The 20,372-nt window shown below is 38.1% G+C and overlaps 1 protein-coding gene across 1 annotated transcript; it reads right to left on the reverse strand.

Annotated features, from left to right (window-relative positions):
- Positions 1 to 10,419: 10,419 nt before the first annotated feature.
- LOC134844254 (histone-lysine N-methyltransferase SETD1-like) lies at positions 10,420 to 14,909 on the reverse strand. The gene has a single exon (XM_063860846.1). The coding sequence runs from the start codon at positions 14,900 to 14,902 to the stop codon at positions 10,601 to 10,603; it is 4,302 nt and encodes a 1,433-aa protein (XP_063716916.1). The 5' UTR covers positions 14,903 to 14,909; the 3' UTR covers positions 10,420 to 10,600.
- Between the last annotated feature and the right edge of the window lie 5,463 nt (positions 14,910 to 20,372).

A 20,372-nucleotide genomic window follows, 5' to 3' on the forward strand; every position in this document is an offset into this window, starting at 1 on the left:
AAAAATTAACAAGAACAATCAAATGAAATTTTTAAAAACTTTGTTGAAGAGGGCTAAAAGGATTTATTTGATTCATTCGGCAATTTTATGTTTTCTCTATCACTCGACGCTAATGACGTTTTTTTGCGGTAAAAGATTTAGCGCGTGAAAAAATCACGCTCTTATCGAAAGAGCAATATTTCGTGCCATTTCTGCAATCGATCTGGAAATACTTACATTAAACAGTTTCGCTTGAAAAACTCGACCGGCTTGAAAAGTAATACGACTAAATAAAACATGAAAACAAAAAGCACGCTTAAGTATCTTAATAACTTTAGATAACACTTTAAAAAAGACTGCGATTAGTTATAATGGAGCCGATGAAATTTTTGCTGAATTTATGAAATGAAGCAATTTGGCCCTAACTTGATAACGAACGGTGTGCTGAAGCTGCTCTTTTAGGCTCAAGCTGATGCTGGAATGCGGGGTTCGACAGAAATCCATAACTCCCCAAGTTTAGGTGCTGATGGTTTCGTTCTCCGTCAATTTCAAAAGATGTTTGTAGCAAATTTACAATTTGAAATATTATACCAGAGACTAACTGTATTCGGTGGGTATTTTCATCATGGTGGACGGCTCGAATGATGGAAAAAGTTCAGCAAATCAGAATCTTTGGCCATTCCTATTCGCTTAATAATTTTTGCTTAAAAACTAAGTCAAATTTAGCAGAAAAAGAATTTTAGAAGTACAGCCAATTGTTGTTATACAATTCGTCCAGATATGGAATACATTTATCGTTTTTTCAATTTTATAGCTTAATCTTTTATAGCTTAATTTTTCTCAATGAAATTTCATTTGTCTGTTTTTTTTGCAATCGGTCAATAATAACGTTAGTGGCCTGGATTTATTTTTTGAACACTCAAATTTGATTGTTTGAAAATAACTTGAAAGTTGTTTCTATCATTCGATCCCTCCATCACGAGGGACTCCACCATAATGTTCACCAAAAGTAACGATTCTCATGATGGAGGGACCAAATGATAAAAGAAAACTTGAACAAATCAGAATCATTAGACGTTCCTATTGGCTAAATATCTGTTACACAAACTGAAGCCATTATTAACAAAAAATGACTTAGCAGCACAACAAAGTTTTGCTGTACAATTCGTGCAGGTATACAATAAAATGTTTGTTTCATTTTCAGTTTCTTAAAATCGGTTTCAGGTTTTTTCCATTAGCCGACTTCGATTTTGCAAAATTTGGAAATTCATTAATCTGCTCCTTCTCAAAATAGTCAATATTGATTCTAATCGCCTGGATTTAGAGGAGCGCCACCACAAAATAGTTTTGCGTTATTGGAACATTATGACAGAAGCGTAGCAATAAGCAGAATGGTCCAAGAGCAGACAGGGTCTAATAAAAGAAAAAATTTGATTATTATCGGCTATTCGCCAAAAACAACTACTAAAATTGGCAATACTACAGGTGAAATGAATAAATTATACACTGTTTGGGTAATTGCATCAATTTTAACCTACTCATTTATTCACAATTTAATCTTTTCATTGGTAATATTGAAAACTCTTATACTCGTTTTGATCGATTAGCTCGTTTAATTCAATTTCGTCTGTTTTTCTTCTCTTTTTGCTTTTCTGCTCTTAGAATATTTCTGCTTTTCCTGCTCATTAACCCGTTACCTGTCCCGACAAGCTGAAATGAAAGATTTCACGAATCCGAAATCTTTCATTGTTCCGACTTTCGAAGAAAAAGCGGATTATTTTTGCTTCGGCTGTTGTTTTTTATTCAGCCAATTTTCGACTTTTATACTGAGAGTTTTTGTTTAAAACTGTTTACATCATCTGATTTTTGTCCGAAGCTCAAATATTTAAACAAATTTCACCTGTGATCTTTTTCCTTTAAGCTCGGGGGGTTTGAAAGTTTGGGATAATTAACCCGCAATATATTGCGTTCTTATAATACGGGTACGTGACAGATTAATGTGTTCCAAATTGAATAGAGGCAAATCATTAGTTCTTATTATTAGGATTCGAGAAAATGAATACATCACTTTGCAGTTTACATTATCGAGTGGGGGATCAATTGAAGACAACAAAAATGAAAAAAAAAAATAAACTTTTTTTGATAATGTCAATTTTTCTGACGCAAAAGTTTTTAATTGGCCTCATGCTGCCGTCGAAACATTCAGGAATTTGCACTGATTTACGAGCAGTCCTGTCTAAATTAAGGATACTTTGAAAACAACTTGAACAAAAGTGGTTGCATTAAATTCGATCTCATACACCAAATCTCCAATTAAGACGTATGTCGGTCGCTCTGGCATGCAAGTTGATTCCATGTACATTGTACGTGGATTTCGAGTGATCACAACAAGTTCCACTAAATTTCTAAAATACTTTGAAACTTAATGCAGCCTGGCGACAAAGAATTCAAAAATGAACAGTTAAAACTTGGCAACTCTTCTTCATTTGTGACCATATCAAGACAAAGCCTTGAACGTTCCAACTGCCCTTCAATCTATCTCATTTTTTAGATTTAACAGCGAGGCAAACCGGAGATTCGCATTATTGCAATCCATTACAAAAAAGTATCTAAAGCTAGCCGACAAAAATGAGACAAAGTCACGAAGTCAGCAAAAATTTAATCTATTAAAATTTTCATAGCCCAATTTGTCTCGACTGAAGTTCTTTGCGAAGAAAACATGTCAAGACGTCACAGCCTAAAAAGACTTAATGAGTATCGACCAAAACAGGTAACATTTCGAAACTTTTAGAGTTCAAGCCAAGACTTTAAAAAGGCTTTAAATTATTATGCCCCATTCAAACCATCTGACCTAGTTATTCGCAGTGGAAAAAAAAAGATAGTCCCTGAAAAAAATTGAGGTCGCCCGATGACTCGACAGGTTGATAACAAAAGCTTGTTTTCAAGAAGAACAATGATGTGGAGTCGAAGCTTTAATTTAGGGTCGTCCACAGAAATAGCTCTGAACAAATCTTTTGAAGCTTAAGACTGGGTATATCAAAATAAATTCAACTGTAGTATTACTACCACAAACTAAAAGCATGAACACGCATGCATCTTATATTACAGAATAACACTTTGGTGTCCTTGTCAACTCTAACGTCGACATCCAGAATTTGGAACAGAAACTGGCTTTCGATATCCGAGTGATACATCTGCGCCATAGGTTCCACCTGGAACATGCTTTTCCAGCCTCTCACTTTGAACCCACTGACAATTGGATAGTTTAGAGAGGCCAGATGACTGTCGAGGTGGTGCAGTTTAGCGCAGAGATGTTTGTCTTCAACCTTCAGAAGGGTTTTGACCTCATCGAATTCTGCTACGAGTTGGTGACCCGAGAACCTGGCGATGAATGGGCTTCCCATTATGACCAGAAACGCCGATATAACATCTTCTTTCAGCTCGCTCATAAGAATTTCTACTGCTTTGATTTGCTTAGCCATTAACGAAATGTTGATAATACTTTCTTAAGCACAAGGGTACAATTTTTTACTTCTGGCAATTTTTGTGATCGAAGAAGGAAGTAATTGTTAAATACTACTCGAACATGGACAGCGAGAAATAAAACAAATAAGCGATTAAATAATAATTTTTAATTTCTGTGATCCGATGAGGATTGATTATATATTTTTTTCAGAATCTATCGCTGTTTTGCTTTTGATGAAATGCGGAAGGGAACAATAAATTCAAACGATTAAAGAAATTCAGTGAAAATTGGGCTATAATTACTACTAGAGGCGAATTTCCTTATCACGCTTGATGTCATTTACCACGTTAGAAAATGCTTCATTTTCTAAAGCTTGCGGTAAAAATTTATCTTTTCAAAACTCATTAAAATGTGTCAAAACAATTTAATGCGTCCAATTGTAAAACAGAAACTGATGCCTCGAACCTAACCCGATAAAAATTACTTCCCATCCAAAAAATAGCTTCTAATCATATTTTAAAACCCAAACGCATTTCAAAGCACTGCATTAAGACCTGGTGAAAGAACCGTCCATGGAAACTTAACAATCAACAATTGTTAATTGGTTCCATCTCAAAAGCTTTTCTCTTAAAGGCAAATGTCATTCAGAGCAATTTAAAAGCGTTATTCAAATGTACCTAAACAGAGGTTAAAATCACCACCTTCAGCAAAAATAGAGAAAACGAACTTGCTCGCTTTGGTCAAAAAATACTCAGAATGAAACTATATGTTAAATTCGTACATAAGAATTCCTTCCATCACAAAATTATGTCACTCAACTCACAGGATTGGATTGTACATTTTTTGGACTAGAAAAGTTTTTTCAATGCGAGGGGTTAAAATATCAGTGGGGTCAGTAATTCTGTAATTCTAAATCCCATTTGATTTAGATCATGCCGAAATTGGCCAAAAATTTTAAACATTAAAGTTCCATGAAATTTTAAAGCTTCAATTGTTTGGGTTGCAAAAACAATTATTTTTTATTCGGAGCTCTAGAAAACGGCATAATTTTTAAAACTCTGGGAAAATTTTCTTGGTATAACAAATCCGGTGGTGTCTTCAGATCCGTGATTCTTCCGATAAATTCTCATTCAAAGCAAGGCTGTTCAAAAGTTAAAAGAAAAAAATCGTCAAAATTTCAAAAAAAAAACGCAAGGAACGCAATTTCTTGTACCCATAAACGAAAATAAAACAAAGCGTCCAGATTAATTTTTTTAAAGTTATTTTAAGACGATACATACAAGATGATTCTATTATAATTTCATAGAGAGGCGCAGCGAAGCTTTGCAAAATTTGCAATAAAACAAACACATCTTGAAAAAAATTTGAGAAAGCATAGGTAAAGTTTTTAATCCGCTGGAAAACCTAAAAATTAAATCCACTTTCGACATTAAAAATCGATCACGATTTTCTTTTTTGTAATTGGAGAGCGAATTTTGCCTGCCTTTCAGCATAGCAAGTGAACTTGAATTGATCTCAAAAGTAGTTTAAACCTACGGGCATTCATAAATGCATTAATATGTATTATTATGTAGCTATTAAAGCATTTTGAGACTTATCCTGAAAAAAAAATCATCACGACAAAAAAAAATAGTCTGAACTACGTTCATCGAATCTTAAAAACGGACTTATACTTTCGCATATGCGTTACTTAGTTATAGCGATCATTTAAAAAAAATTATAGATTGGCCTTGCTTTAAATTGCAAAAAAACTTTAAAAAAATGGAAAAATTTTCAAACTCTTTCATTAAATATGCAAAAAATTCCGTTATACATCATTTATAATGGAAGGCCTTTATAAGTCTTGCTCTGCTCCTATTACAATACTTTGCATACTTGAATACTCAGAACTAAAAAGGTTTAGATTTAAGACTGAAATTAGCTTTAAATTCTGTTAAGTTCATCAATAGAAAAAGGCAAATTGCATTTGAAAAACATTGAACTATGCCATGAGGTCAAAACAGTCCAGAAACCAAAATTTTGAAACTTGTGAGGGAAAATGCTAAATCGACAGGCAAAAAGTTTTGTTCCCGATTTTTAGGCACTTGCTTCCACGAGGGAAAACTAGAACGAAACGAGATAAAAAACGACCGAAAGACACGCACGATTTTAATCTATCATAAAACACAATCGGCAGCATTATATATGCTTTTGGTAATAAACGAGCGGCCACAAAGCCAAAATTTCGTGGGTAGACACTCATTAATCCGCAAACGAAAAAAATGCCACAAGCAATTGTGGTCATTAAAAAATTTTGAGCAACTTAGTTTTAAAATTTTGAACTTTTACTCCGCAAACTATTTGAATCATTCTTAAAAACAAAAATCAGTTACGCGCTTCAAATGAATCACAATAAGTTTATTGATTCGACAAAACAAAGGCCCAAAAGTGAGTCCGAATAAAGCGAAAAAAAAGGAAATATATAAAATCAGGCTCAATAAAATTACAGGAGAAAATCAAAAAATACTTATAAATACAATCGTAAAATCCTTACAGCACAAGAAACGGCCATGATGTGGCAACTAAGCCCATAAAAATAAGCAGACAAACAAAAGTCAAACCCTTCAACTTTTTCGCTATTTTTTCTTAAAAAAGGTGCGGTCGGGAATCGGACCCTTGAGCGTAGGTTACAAATGCAACCGCGTTACCTCCAACCAAGTGGAAAGGAGTCTAGAAAACATTAAGTTCAATAATTGAGCAATTTCAATTTCTTATATATTTGTTTAAAAAAAACCTTGTTTACGGTCTAATTTCCGATTACCAGTTCCAGAGCAAAAAATAGTGCCTGGGCATTGGTCGATTTCATTAAAGATCAATTAGTAGGTCCACTGCAGCTAAAACTGCTACTGAAAAATGGCAAGTTAATCCGAAAAATAAGTTGGAGGGATGGATGGCTATCTGGTTGTAGGGATGGCTGGATAGGAGAATAGATTGCGGGCAGGATGAATTGATGGATAACTGAATGGACGCATGGGTGGCTGTTTAGATGGATGGCTGGTTGGATGGAAGGTTGGAGGGAAAATAGCTTGAGTGAACTGGCTGGATTTATGGATGGCTGAATTCAGAAGAGCACCGATGGATGCGTTAGATGAATGGATGACTGGTTGGTTGAATGGCTACGTGGACTTATGGCTGGATAGATGGCTGGCTGAAGGTGGATAGCGGGATAACTGAATGGATGGGTGGCTTGTTGGATGGAGAGATGGCTAGTTCGATGGATGGCTAGAACGATGATGGATGGTTGAAAATGGAGGACTGGTGGAATGTATGGATGGTTAGAATGATGCATGGCCTGATGGGTGAATGCGGGATAGATGGATATCCAGATGTATGGAGGAGTAGATCGATGATGAATCACTGGATGAATGACTGTCTAAATGTGTGGATAAACTGCCGGATGGATTGCCGGATGATTTTTGGCTGTCTAATGCGTAGATAAATGGATGAACTGAAAGATGGCCAGATGGATGAAGGGCTAGATTGATAGATGGATGGATGAATGGCTGATCAATAGATTGCTTCGAGGATGGATGGATGGGTCGACGGATGGCTAGAAAGATGTATGGCTGTTTGGATGGATCAATTGATCGCTAGATAGATGGCAGCTTGATATGGATGGCCAGTTGAGTGGATGCATCGGAGTATGGAGAAAAGCTATCTGGCCATTCAGCGGATGAATCGATCAACGCATGAATGGCCAGATAGATGAACGAATGGATAGCTAGATGACTGTAGCCAGTAATAGATGGCGAAAAGATGGCTGAGTAATAGATGGCTTGAATGATGGATGACCGTTTGGAAGGATGGATGGATAGCTTGTTAGGTAGATGATTAGTTGGTTGGATGGTTAAACAGGTGATTGGCTGTATGGCTTTATGAATGGACGAAAGGATGAATGGACAAAAGGAAGAATGGATGGATGACCTGATGAATGGATGGGTTGCTTGATGAAAAAATGGCTTGATAGATGGATGGATGGCTGAATGGATGCCCGGATGAATGGATCGAAAAATGACTAAAAGGATGGACCAATTTCTGAAAAATTGGCTTGATGGCTGGTTTAATGGATTAATGGCTGAAAGGATCGATGACTTGATGAACGACTAGCTAGTTGGATGGATCGTTTGATGGATGACTGTTTGGATTGATGGATGTGTGGATGGATGAATGGTTGAATTGATGGATTATTAAACTGCTAGATAAAAGGATAGCTAGATGGATGGCTGACTTGCTGGAAAGATCGAATGATGGTTGAAATGGCTCACTGGGTCGATGGAATGCTGGTTAGAACTGAGAGGACTGAAACGAATCTAGGCTGCCACGTAGGGAAGTCTGCAACCACTGAAAGTAACGCCATAGCTCGAGAATTTCAAAGTAAAGATTTTTTAAACTTTGAAATATGAAAAAAAACGTCACGTCTCGGATAGTACATAAGTTTGAGCTTAAAACGCATGCAGATCACATTTTCAACTGCTGATAGTAAACTGACATCGCCTAATTATAGAATTAAAAATTTCAAACTTCTCGAAGTTAATGAAATCTAAAATCAATTTTTTGAAAATTTTCGAAAAATCAAAAAGTCATATCGCAGAAATTATAAATTAGTTATTCCTATTTGAAAGCCAATTTAGCATCTTCTGGTACTATACTAAAAGTGCCCCACGATTGGGTTCCTAATTTCAAACTTGAAATAAACGCTGCAACGAAAAACGAATGTATTGATGGATGAATCCGAACTTTACAGTACTACACTCCGCTTTCCGGCTCCTCCCTTCCCATGCTGGCATCATAACTACAACCTTCCATTCGGTGCTTCCAATTGGCCTAGCAATCATAAACTGGAACACGAAAAAAATTTCTGAAGCCTTGCAATATACGATATAGCTTGAACGTGCAAAAACTATTTCGTTTTACATGCAAAAACTGATACGCTTTGACATTATGAATTACGTGTCACGCGCATTTAAATCAAGTAAGACAGACATTGATAAAGATATACAGTCACGAGACATGGAAATGCAACTTTTTGCTTTCAACGAGCAACTGAACGGATTTTTTTTCACGATTTTTTTTTTATGATTTTCATTTTCTTTTCATGATTTTTTTTCACGATTTATCTTTTTCTGTGCAACTATTGAAGATATCAGATTGAACATTTGACACATGCTAGATGATGCTAATTAAAAAAAGCTAACCGAATCAAATATTCAGAAATTCAGTGCGTAAAATAGCCAGTTAATCATAACTAGTTTCAGAAGTGTTTTGCTCTGGAAACTTTCTCTGGAAAAAACAAAGAATTTGAATTTATGGGCTCAAATGGGTTCTTTGGGAAGCTGATGATCTTCACTTACTCTATTGGTTAGGATTCGATTAGCTGCTTTCAATTAGTTTAATCTAGCATGTGTCAAATTTTCAATCCGATATCTTAAATAGTTGCAGAGAAAACAACTAAAACTAGAAGAAAAAATCTGTTCATTAGTTAATTGAAAGCAAAAAGTTACAACTTCAATGTCCCGTGACTGTAGATAGATAACAACCTCTCTTTGCCTATAAGTGTTTTGGTATGTATGGTAACGCCCAAAAAATGCTGTGTGATCAGCAAGAGATAACATTCAGCATTAAAGGCAGTTATTTTTTAGTGCAGAATTTTATTTTTAAAGATGCAGCGTGGTAATTTGGCCAAATAAATATGAGACAAGATTTCAAGTCACAAAAACTAATCAAGTTGGAAATGCCACTACGAGCGTAAACATCGACACTTTCTTCGAAAGTTGAAACAAAAACAATACACGAAATAGATGGTATACGACAAGCAGAACTTCTGCCAGTTGCAAAATTTCGATGTAAAAAAGTTTTCTTTTAGACAACGAGAAAATAATAATACGTGGCCGGAAAATTTCAAGTTTGTGGTGAACAGTTTATGAAGACAATAGTATCCATCTTCTCGGAAACAGCACCAGGCACGTTCCAAAATGTTGCCAGAGATAATCAGTGAGCTGCTGGCAGCTAAAATGATAACCTTACAATTATTATATTGGTCACACAGCTCTGTTGCAAAGATTGTATAAAATAATTTTGAAGATAAAGTGAAACCGAATTGCTCTTACTGACAACAACGTGTCTCAGTAATCAGGCCCAGTGAGAAATAATTACAACTGCTCTCCCTGAAATCAGGAAAGGTTATATGGCACTACATCCGGTATAATATTCTGACTGTACTGCAGTCCCTATCAAAATGGAGTTATCATTAATTGAATTCCATCCCTGAAAAATTGGGGCTCAATTATCAAATTACGGAAAGGGAACATACATTTTACATTGGAAATACACGAAACAAAAATCAAAAACTCTTGATTGAGGAGCTCAATTGCGGAAAGAGATGCTTATTTTAGCTGAGCTATGATTTTGCTACTACGATTAGAAAGATTAGCGAGTACTTTGCCAAGATCAAATCAAACATAGCGGAAGAAAACTTCACACTGGATGTTGCAAATTTAAGCTCTTTTTCTTTTTCCTTCAACCCCCCCCCCCCCCCAACATGCAAATTTTTTAAAGTAATTTTTCTGTTCACATTGTCGAATTGTTATAAAATACGCACTAATTAGGCCATGACAAACATATTTGGTCTTCATACTTAACCTTGTAAAACCACTCGTTACACCATGAGAAATCGATACGTATGTGAGGTAGGGAAAGGGGGGAAGGAAAAAGAGCCCAAATTTATACGCTACTATTTCTCGACCATCTTTTCTTAAGGCCCTAATTTCTTCGAGCAGGAGAAAACGAACGAAAGGGACAAGATTTCACTTTGCTTGATCTGGACTGGTTTCTACCAAGCACGACACTTTTTCTCTATTTGATTTGTCCAAAAAGTCGAAATAGTGACTTTATAATTGAACGAGAGTAACAAAGACTAAATAACATTTAGAAAAATATTTGTCGCAATAAGAATTAAATTTACGTTCAAAAGAAAAAAAATCTGTTCAAAGCATTGTTCAACACCCATCTTCATACAACTTGAAGACCAGCGAGCCTTTAACTTAGCTTCGCCTCCGGCATCTCGACTGGACTCGGAATCCTCGAAAGAAAGATCAGAAAACTTTTTCAAAATTTGCTCTAATTTAAGGATCCTCTGCATAGCGGACTGGCACATAGACAGGGGATCTTTTCGTCCTCTAGTGGGAATTTGTAGTCATACGTGATTTCTCCTCCAGCCGGAATTTCCTCTTTTGAATAAATCACAATCCGTTTCGTGTCATCTACTGTCAATATTTTGGCCGTGCAGTTTGGCGTGCATGAATGATTTATGAACCTTCCAAAATTTCCACATTTAGTTGCATCAATTATAGTCTCGCTGTCGATTCTGAACATGTAGCTGCTGCCTATTCCTATTTTCTCGTATCCCTTTTCTCTTGTGTCGGCCACTTGTTGGCGTATCACTTGACCAACGTACTCGATCACCATTTCGTCCGCAGGTATGGTCTCCAGAGCAAACAAGCCCCAGTTATGGATTCTGCTTCTTCCAAATGTCAGTTTCTTTTTCCTGAAGTGAAGCTGATTGTATTTCATTAATTCAGAGTCGTAATCTGCCATTTGTGATATGGACATGAGCTGTCTCTGTTCTAGTCTAGCACCGCGTGACAGAGTTGTCGAGCTTGAGGTTGAGGAGGAAGTTGAGGCTGATAATCTGCTATCTAATTCTGTAACATATTCCACTTGGCGCACCAACAGTTGGTTGGAGGAACTGCGTTTCGTGGGTGCTTTTTGTGCCGCTTTCTTGGCGTCTTTGTCGTACAACCGACACCTCGAACAGGTGCCGGGCGGTGGAAGTTCTTCCGAAGTGTGCTGTGTTGCTTTTTTCCTCTTCGTAGGTCGTTCAGGAGGCGGCCCTGGAACACAATTCGAGTCAATCCATTGACCTCCATGCAACTCCGGGTGAGACTCCATCATCATGTAAGCTTCTTTCAGAAACTTCAGATCCTCGGAATCCAATCCTTCTGCTAAGAAACTTCGCAAAATATCCATTTCTTCGTCGGTATCTCGCAACCGGCTCTCAACTTTGGGTTTTTCTGGTAAACTATTGCCGCTATTTGAATTGTCTCTACCCATTCTGGACACCTGATCAAACGTTTCTTCAATTAATTTCTCCAACGCCGTTTTCCTCTTTTTCAACTTGGGTTGAATTTCTTCAACTACCTCTGGAATCTCTTCTTTAACCTCTATTGCACGTTTTCTACAAACTTCTGGTTTATTCACAATTTCACTTTGATCTCTTTCTATACTGATTGATAAAGGCAGCGGTTTTATTTCTTGAGCATAATTGTGATCCGACATTATACTAGAAACAACCGATATTTGATTCTCAGATTCAACCTCATCTGTGGGTGACACGCTAATGCTTTGATCGTTTTCGAGGCGTGAAAAAATTCCACCTTTCGACACTTCGCTTCCATCAGATCGTAATTCATTGTTAATTTCATCATCTTCGTTATTGTCTACTGAAAGAGGAACTAAAGTGTCGTCCGACACATCAATGCCACTTTCCGGTTCTTTTTTCGTTTTTGAAACCATGTGCGCTTCATTTTCTTCGTCTTTTTCGCCAACCACTCGAACCAGTGTTCGATTCTCAATCGAGTCTTCAACCTTTTCACTTTCAGACTCATCGGATTCTTCTTCCTCTTCACTTTCAGACGATTCGTCGCCTGATTCTTCCGACTCTGAGGTTTCGACTTTGATTCCTGGTGCCCTCGTTCTTTTTCGAGGCGTCACCTCTTCGTCTTCACTATCCGAATAGATTTTGTCCGAAGCTTTCTCCGACCAATCAGATTTGTTCTCTTTTGCACTTATAGTCTCAATACTGTCTTTATTCTTATCAACAGATAAAGAATCATCCGCAGCATCGGCAAGATTCTTTAAGTTACTAAAAAGTGGTTCAATTTTAGGTTCAAGTCTACTATCATTTGTCAGGTTTTCACTGTTTCTCAATGCCTCTGGTTTCTTTCGAATCCTGAAGCTCGCCATAGACATGACACCCGATTTGAAGCCAAAGCCAGAAAGATTTCTTGAAGTTCTGCCATTCATCAGTGAGGATAAATCTAGAAGAGGAGCCAATGTTTCTGGTTCTTTGAACGCAGTTGTTGGTTTCTTATTTTCCTGATCTTCTCTTGTTAGCTTCACTGCTTGCTCTTGGAGCCTTTTCAACTTTTCCGTTTCATCTTCGAACCAATAATCAAGTTCTCTGTAAGCCACACTTTCAACCATCTTTCTATAAATATCTCCCTTTAATTTGGATCTAATGTCCTGTAAGAGTCTTCGGACAGCTTCATTAGTCAAAATATCCATTTTGGCGCGCATTGGAGGTTTTTTTGTGATCATACTTTGGTTGTCTATAGCAACTGGTGCCAGTAAAGGCGTACCGTCAGGGCCAAAGGCCTGCATTAAGCTAGGCTGCCGAGGGAGCACCAAGTTTGTCGTCAAACTCGGTTGCGGGTAATTCATATTCATCTGGTTCATTTGCTGATGCTGGGCTTGGTAGTTGTTTTGCGGGTTAATTTGATAGCTGTTGTGGAAATTCTGCTGTAAAAGAATCTTTGACTGCTTCTGTTGATCTTCAGCGTCGCTCAGCGGCGACAGCATCATGTCGTCATCGGCTGAGGGCTGGGTCACTACTGGAACAGTACTCGACAAATACGTCTGCCCGTTGGGTAAAACCACAGCTCCGGATTGTGTCAAAGGTGGCGGCTGTACGAAACTCGGCTGCTGAATCATAGCAGCATTTACCTGGTTCGATGGTAGCGCTTGCTGCGCTAGCCCAATAACATTCTGCGCCGGAACTTCAGATTGTAAGGTCGCAACAGGAGGCGCCGATTCTTTACTGCTATTGTGTTCCTCTTGCTCTAAAAGTTCCTCGTCCGAAGAAAACTCGTCGTAATCCGGGTTCGACTTGGTGCTCTTTCCGAGTAATTCGTTGATGCGGTCGTCCAAACTTTTCTGGTTATGCTGAATCGTGACAGCCATTTCAGGTTCCTCCTCGCTTTCATTTTCCGTCCCATCTTTTTCGTCATTTGTCTCAATGGCGTCACTTTCCGAGTCAATTTTCTCATCCGCAACTCCATTCACCACATCATCTTCGTCTTCTTCTTTCTCTTCCGAACTTCGGGGTGGCTTTGGGACAAAATCTCCCATTGGAGATTTCGCATTTTCAATTTCTTTCATAACTTCTGCTTTTTCAGAGTTGTAATTCGAGGGAAGAAACTGTGGATTCTGGACTATTTTTTGCATAAGTTCATTTAATTTTTCCATCCCAGAGGGTAAGTTCAGAACTTTAGTATTCGATTTGTTTTCCATAGGAGGTTCGGGGGGATTTAGGGGTGGACTAGGCGACGGCGGTCGTTCCTGAGATGTTTCTTCTTTCGTTGGCTTACTACTGTTAATAGTAATAGATTCTGGATAATTACTAGAGGGCTGGATCAGTGCCGCCTCTGAACTTGGTCGACCTATTTTCTTCAATGAAGGTTCAGCAATGTGGTTGTAATTTGAGTTGTGGTTCTTATGGTTATTTATTATAGAGCTATTATTATGATGGCTATGATTATTTTGCCGATTTTTTGGAGCACCTACTGAGAAAGTGAGATTCGGTTTTCCTGAGAGAGTATCGAAAGTCAATTTATTTTGCATGGCCAACTCGTAAGCTTCTTGTAGTATTGTTCCTTTGGAGTCAACCATTACATATAAAATATTTCCCATTGTCGGTTTTTGGTGCAGAGCGTGTACCGCCGACTTGCATGACGTAACTGCTTGATAAACCACACGTCCGATACCCAAATGTTTCTTAGTTTTGGGGTTAGTATATATTTTCGTTTTCTCCAAGGCGCCAAAAGCAGAGCACATTTCCTGGAGGAAGTCATTATTTATATTGTCGTTGAGGTTACATATCGTTAACTCCCGAGGGGGTGGGGTACCGACGTAGTTCTCGTCGACTGTGAACTTCGGAAGCGGAAGGTCGGCAATTTCTACCGACAAAAGTCGAACGAAAGAGTTTCTCGGATCATGTACGAGGTTCAAACTACTATTATGGACTCCGCCAATAAGCGAATCCCCGGGTTCTTTGCCATCGTATCTGTAAACAAGTTTGGACCCTTCATCTATCATGGGGTCCGAGACGACTCTATAGGCACTGAAACTATGCGGTCTATGCGAGCTTGGTGTCTGTAACGATGATACATGTTGAGGATGAACAGTCAATTGTGATTGGTGGTGTAGCGTGGAAGGGTTGAGAATAGGCGCCGCTGGCATGGTTGAGATGATCTGATCTTCTTCTGCATGCGAATTGGAAAAGTTATGATAGACAGCTTCAGCTGTAAATTTACCGACTGGGGTCGAAATGGATCCGCAGTTACTATTCACGCAGCATAACATCAAATTTGTACCTGAAACGAATATTCAATGAAAAATACACCCAGCTTAAAAATTTATTCATTTCTAGGCTATTTCGCCCTCGCCGAAAAAAAAGTTTGATTTCAAATCTCAGCTTTCAAAGTGTACATTTACAGTCACTTTCATCTACTAAGAAAAACTCGCAGTTCTTGGCAATTCAAATTCACAATTTGCAAATGTTGCTGTGCACTGCTGCAATGCATTAATTCCACAGCAAGAGCATACACATTAGCAACATAATTCAGAAAAAGTGTTTCTTCAATAATGATTTAGTTCTTATTTATTGCTACGACCAATCTCAATGAGTGAAAAGTAGCTATGGCAAAGTTTTGTCTTTTCCGCGCAGTTTCAGGTACCACGAAGAATACTTTTGGGGAGCCGAGTGTGGTGTACTAAAAATCATGTCAGTCGCTCTTGGGATTCCAAGTAGATATTTCAAACCGGCTATCGCAATGTTGAAACTTTCTGCGCTAAGAAGATTCTTTGATATTCAGGTTTACCGATGGGGAAGTAGATCTGATACTCGCGAAAAGATGGAACCTGAACCTTCTTTCTTTTTTTTAACAATAGTTATTACTAACAATGGAGTATATTTCATCTACTATTACCTAATTCCTGTAGTTTCATCTCAACCCTTCTAATTGCCCAAGAAAACAGAAGAAACTGAAATTTTCTTATCTACTGTGGTCGTAACACTCTGTGCTCCTAGCAGAGAGACCGGGTTACTCCTGTTTCGTTTAAAGCTGTTCACATTGCCCCAAAAAGAAGAAGATAAAAGCAATAATATAAAAACCATTTTAGAAAAATTTAAAAACAGGAGATTCCTAGCTCCTCACCTCTTGCCAGACAAATATATAGGTAATCAAAATGTATTATAACAAGTGTAGCCGGTTACTGTGCAAGTAGCACAGAATGTTCCGACCACAGTCTTGAAAAAATACAAAGTTTTCTCAATTTGCTGTTTTTTTCTACTTTTAAAAATTTGAACGAAAAAAGAGCAATTAGGCATATTTGAGAATCATAGTTAAATTATTCAATTAGAAAACAGTTTCTGAAGAAAAATGGCTAGAAAAACGAAAAAAAAAATGTAGATGCTGGTAATGTTCGAAAATCAACAATTCCGTCAAGTACAAAAATTATTTAAAGCAGCAACAGTCTATCAACTCTTTATCATTGGAAGCTCTGAGTATTTCCCAGTTACGACCATCCATCAATACTCGCGACTAATTCAAATCGAAGGACTTGTTAGCGAGATTCCATTGACTCGAACGGGGGCATACGTGGTTCAGTATTGTTGCAACTTCGTTGTCGCCTACCCATAACGTTTACAAAACTTCTTTCTGGTGCTGACAGTGTGTGTAATTTTATTGCTCTTTTTACAGTGTTTTTTTGTTCTTCAGATACGTCCTGATGATGAGTTCTGTTACTCGAAATGCATTGACCTTTTTCATCTTTTCGTTTTTTATGAAAAAAATTGCTGAAATTTGCAAAAAATTTTCCAAAAAAATCGTTTTGCAGAAAGTTTTTGAAATTTCAAACTTTCGATTCTCAAAATTGCACTAAAAAATCCAAAAAAATCCTTTACCCGAGTAAAAATAAGTTTTCGCGGCTTAAATTAAGCTTAAATAAGCTATTGCAATTACAAACTATCTTACTAATTAACTCGAAATTAGACCAAAAATTTCAAACCGGTTTTTCTCAACACTGTGAAATTTTTTACAAACTTCTAAAATTTCGTTCGAATCACTAAAAGGGCTTTAATTTGATATAACACTTCACCCTGTCGATGAATAATTGTGGTAGCTGATTTTGCGTAGAAAAAAAAATAACACACCCGAATCCAGTTCCTCCCCATTTTCAATGGTCGGAACAAAAAGATGACTTTGCGACATACTTCCTGTTTGTTCAAGATTGACCACTATCACTGAACCATGAAACCACAATCAATCCTTTGAATCAAAAACCTAGCCAACTAGCAGTTGGAAAAGAGTAATGAACGCAATGAGCTGAAAAAAAAATTGACTTGTTTTTTCAAGGGCCTTCAACTTTTGAATTTTGAAGAAAAACAATAGATGGCCTAAGAGCTCTTTGAATTTTAAAAAAACAATTTGAGAAAACTGGATCCATAGGTAAAATTTTTATTTCGCTGGGAAATCTGAAAATTAATTTCCATTTTCGAAATTACAAGTCGATCACGTTTTTCGTGACCATAACACTTTTGCTGTTCGATAGTGGAATTTGCCTTCCTTTTAACAATGGAAATGCACTGATTTAAAAAAAAATCACAAGTCAAACCGCGAAAAATCAAAACTGAGCGTGAACAAATTTTAAGACTTTCATAAAACTAACCAAGCTTGAGAATTCTGGGTCAAAGGGTAATTTTTTTTATTCCGCTGGAACTTAAAATTCCTCAATCGAAACTATAATTGGATCTTGTTAACTATTTCACCCACTTAATTGTTGATATTTTTGAAATGCATATTTTATACAGATATGGTTGTGCAGAAAATAATACATGCATAGGGGGGAAATAGTTATCAAGGTCCAAAAGGGGGGATAGTTAACAAGATCCCTAAAATTCAATCACGTTTTTGTGCTATTTGATTTTGTAATTGGATAGCGTAATTTATCTTTCTCCCAGCAAATGAATTTGGATTGATCTTAACAATTAAATCGAAAGAGAAACCGAAAAAAAAACTTTGCTACTTTCGTCACTTCGTTCTATGAACGTTAAAAGATCAGCTTCTGGTCGGACTCAAACCTCGACCGTTGTCGTCCCAATCATCTCTACGTCAAAATAAGTAAACGAAACTTGGTAAGGTAATAAAGTAAGCTAATGAAGTTTGTGAATAAGTGTTGACATTAAAAAAAGGGTTATAAATGGCCATTGCTGAGCAAGTTGGCGGAGCAGAAAAATGCTTTTTGAACCTTAAAACTTTCCTCAAGAAGGACATTCAACGAAGCCTATGATTCATAGGATCCATAATTCGGAGTCAATGTCAATCATTATTCATGACAATTTCGGGAAAATCCGAGTCTGATCTCACCAATACATGAAATACCGATCACATCAGCTTTTCTAACAATTTGCTGTTAAGCCAGGTGGGATGTCTAATTCTAGTGGCTTCCAACACCTATCTGAACGGCAAGCGCAATGCAAGAATGTCCTTGGTAACGCCCCCGAAGAAAGGTTCGCAGTTGACAGTTATAAGGCATCGGAAAAAAAATAGTGCCTACCGTTAACAGAAAAGGCCATGTTTCAAACAGACGGCCATGTTTCAACCTGACTCGGGAAGTACAACACCCCAAATTAATTCATTTGTTCAAAAAAGCGCTACTTATGGCAAGAATAACTTTGAAAGCGATAAAAAAAAGCACTTGAATATTTTGTTTATTTGACTGAGTCCGAACGGAGCTTCGCACCATAAAATACAAGAAAGCCGGAAAAACCAAAAAAAAAATCGAATAAGTCAGAAAAACTAGATCAATCAAAACAAAGAAAAAAAATACGCGAAGACAAGAAAATGTAAAAGTATAATCGGAAGAAAATTGACCCAACGGTAACAAAGCCGAAGAAGCCTGTGCACAAACCCTTTGCCAAAAAGAATCAAAGATTTAACAACAATGAAAAATTTTCAAGTTCCCGTCCCTCTCAAAAACACACGCACACAAACACTTTTTTCCGCTCATCAAATGAGGCAAAATGAGCACACTAAGCCGCTATAGTAAGAGTCGACATCTATCAAGCCAAAACAAAAGCAAAGAACAAAAAAATGCCATTTTAGAAATTCGACAATTAACATTAAAAAGAAACATATTTCGAATAGGGCGGAAATTTAAAACGCTTCGAAGTATTTTTGTTGCAGTAAAGGGCCCACAGAGATAATTCTTACGATGCTTTATTACAGGATATAAGTCCTGTGAACAAGATTATTCATGGGGAAAATTCTAGTATCCGATTACAATACCCTTGCAAATCGCAACGGCAAAAAAAACTTCCAATTTTTTTGAAATATCCATATCACGGAGCTTAGCTTTAAGACTCTCATTCATTCAATCTCTTTTCACAGCCCTATAAATGATTATATAAACAGAAAGTTATATTGAGAGCGATAAAAAAGCAATTGCATTGGCCAAAATTTGCAAGACATGGCTAATTAAATTTAGGTGAAAATTAAATTTTGCCAGATAAGGCATTGCTCAAACATGCAAAAATTTGACGGTTGAATATGTTTTTTGAGTCACTGATGTCCCAAATCTCTGAGCTCCTCTGCAACGTCTGGTACCTCGAGGACAGCTCGCTTGTGGCTTAAGTGAACGTCCTCGCTCATGCCTTCAGCTTCATTGGTTCTTCGATGTCTAGTATTGGTCTTCAGGTCAGCGTTGAGAAATTTGAATTGTGGTCCCCCACCCCTGACCTGGATACCAGCCTTCTCCCGCCAGAAATCACCGTCCAAAGGCTTGGCTTGAAGAACCTCGGCGCTCCAGTATCCGACAACCAAGAGTTTATCAGCGGATGTTTTCCAAGCGTGTCAAGAAGTGCACAAAACTCTTGGAGTTTATATGCTTGCTTGAAGACCCTCCAGTCGGAGCTTCACCTTCGCAGCTGCGCTGCGCTTCCGAAGATAATTTTCAGCCTTCGGACCTGCGACCCCAGTTCCGTTTCCTCTCCCCTCTCAGATTTCGACAGCGCAGTTCACAATGCTCTTGAAGCAATAACCGGCTCCGCTGTTTCTGAGAATCAACATTTGCTCTTTGCTGCCAGTTTCGAAGGGAGTCTGTCTAGGCAGTTATGTCGACACCAATACCCTCGCTGACCAGATCATAAACAACTCCTCCCAGCAAGCCCCCGGCTTGGTTCAAAGCTGTCTCCGCCCTCCGAGGCCGGCCATGAACCAATTATTCAGTCTGTTCCGTGTTCTTTCGCACCTAAAGCTCAAACCAAGCTCACCATCATCGCCAATGCTTCCAGCTGGCGTGGGTGTCGTGCTTCGGCCACCACGGAATGGGAAAAAGCCAGGTTGTTGTCCTGCTCTCTGGTCATTGGTGGCGACTGGTTTTCGCATGTCCCTTTGAAGGCCCTCGGTCTCTCCTTGTCTGCCGCTGAGTTCAGAGTCGACTTGCGTTTCCGGTTAGGCGTACCTCTGTTAAATTAAGAGTCTTCATACCTTAAGTGCTCCAAGAGCTTGGATGTCTTTGTCGATCACGCCCTCGCCGGTTCCTCCAGTGGTGACCGCATCCACCGCCACGACCGTTTACTCGACACTACCTACAACCTTGCCTCCAAACCCACCTTTTCTCCAGTCCTTGAGAAAGATTATCTCACAGAATCGAGTTCTCGTCCAGGTGTCATTTCCCTAGCTTCCTGGTCTCGCGGTCGTCCCGCCGCTTTGGGCGTCGCCGTTATAAGTTCCAGGCAGCCTGCCACCCTCTCTCGTGCTGGAACTTCTGC

Source organism: Symsagittifera roscoffensis, chromosome 4, assembly GCF_963678635.1.
Source record: "Symsagittifera roscoffensis chromosome 4, txSymRosc1.1, whole genome shotgun sequence".
NCBI lineage: Eukaryota > Metazoa > Xenacoelomorpha > Acoela > Convolutidae > Symsagittifera > Symsagittifera roscoffensis.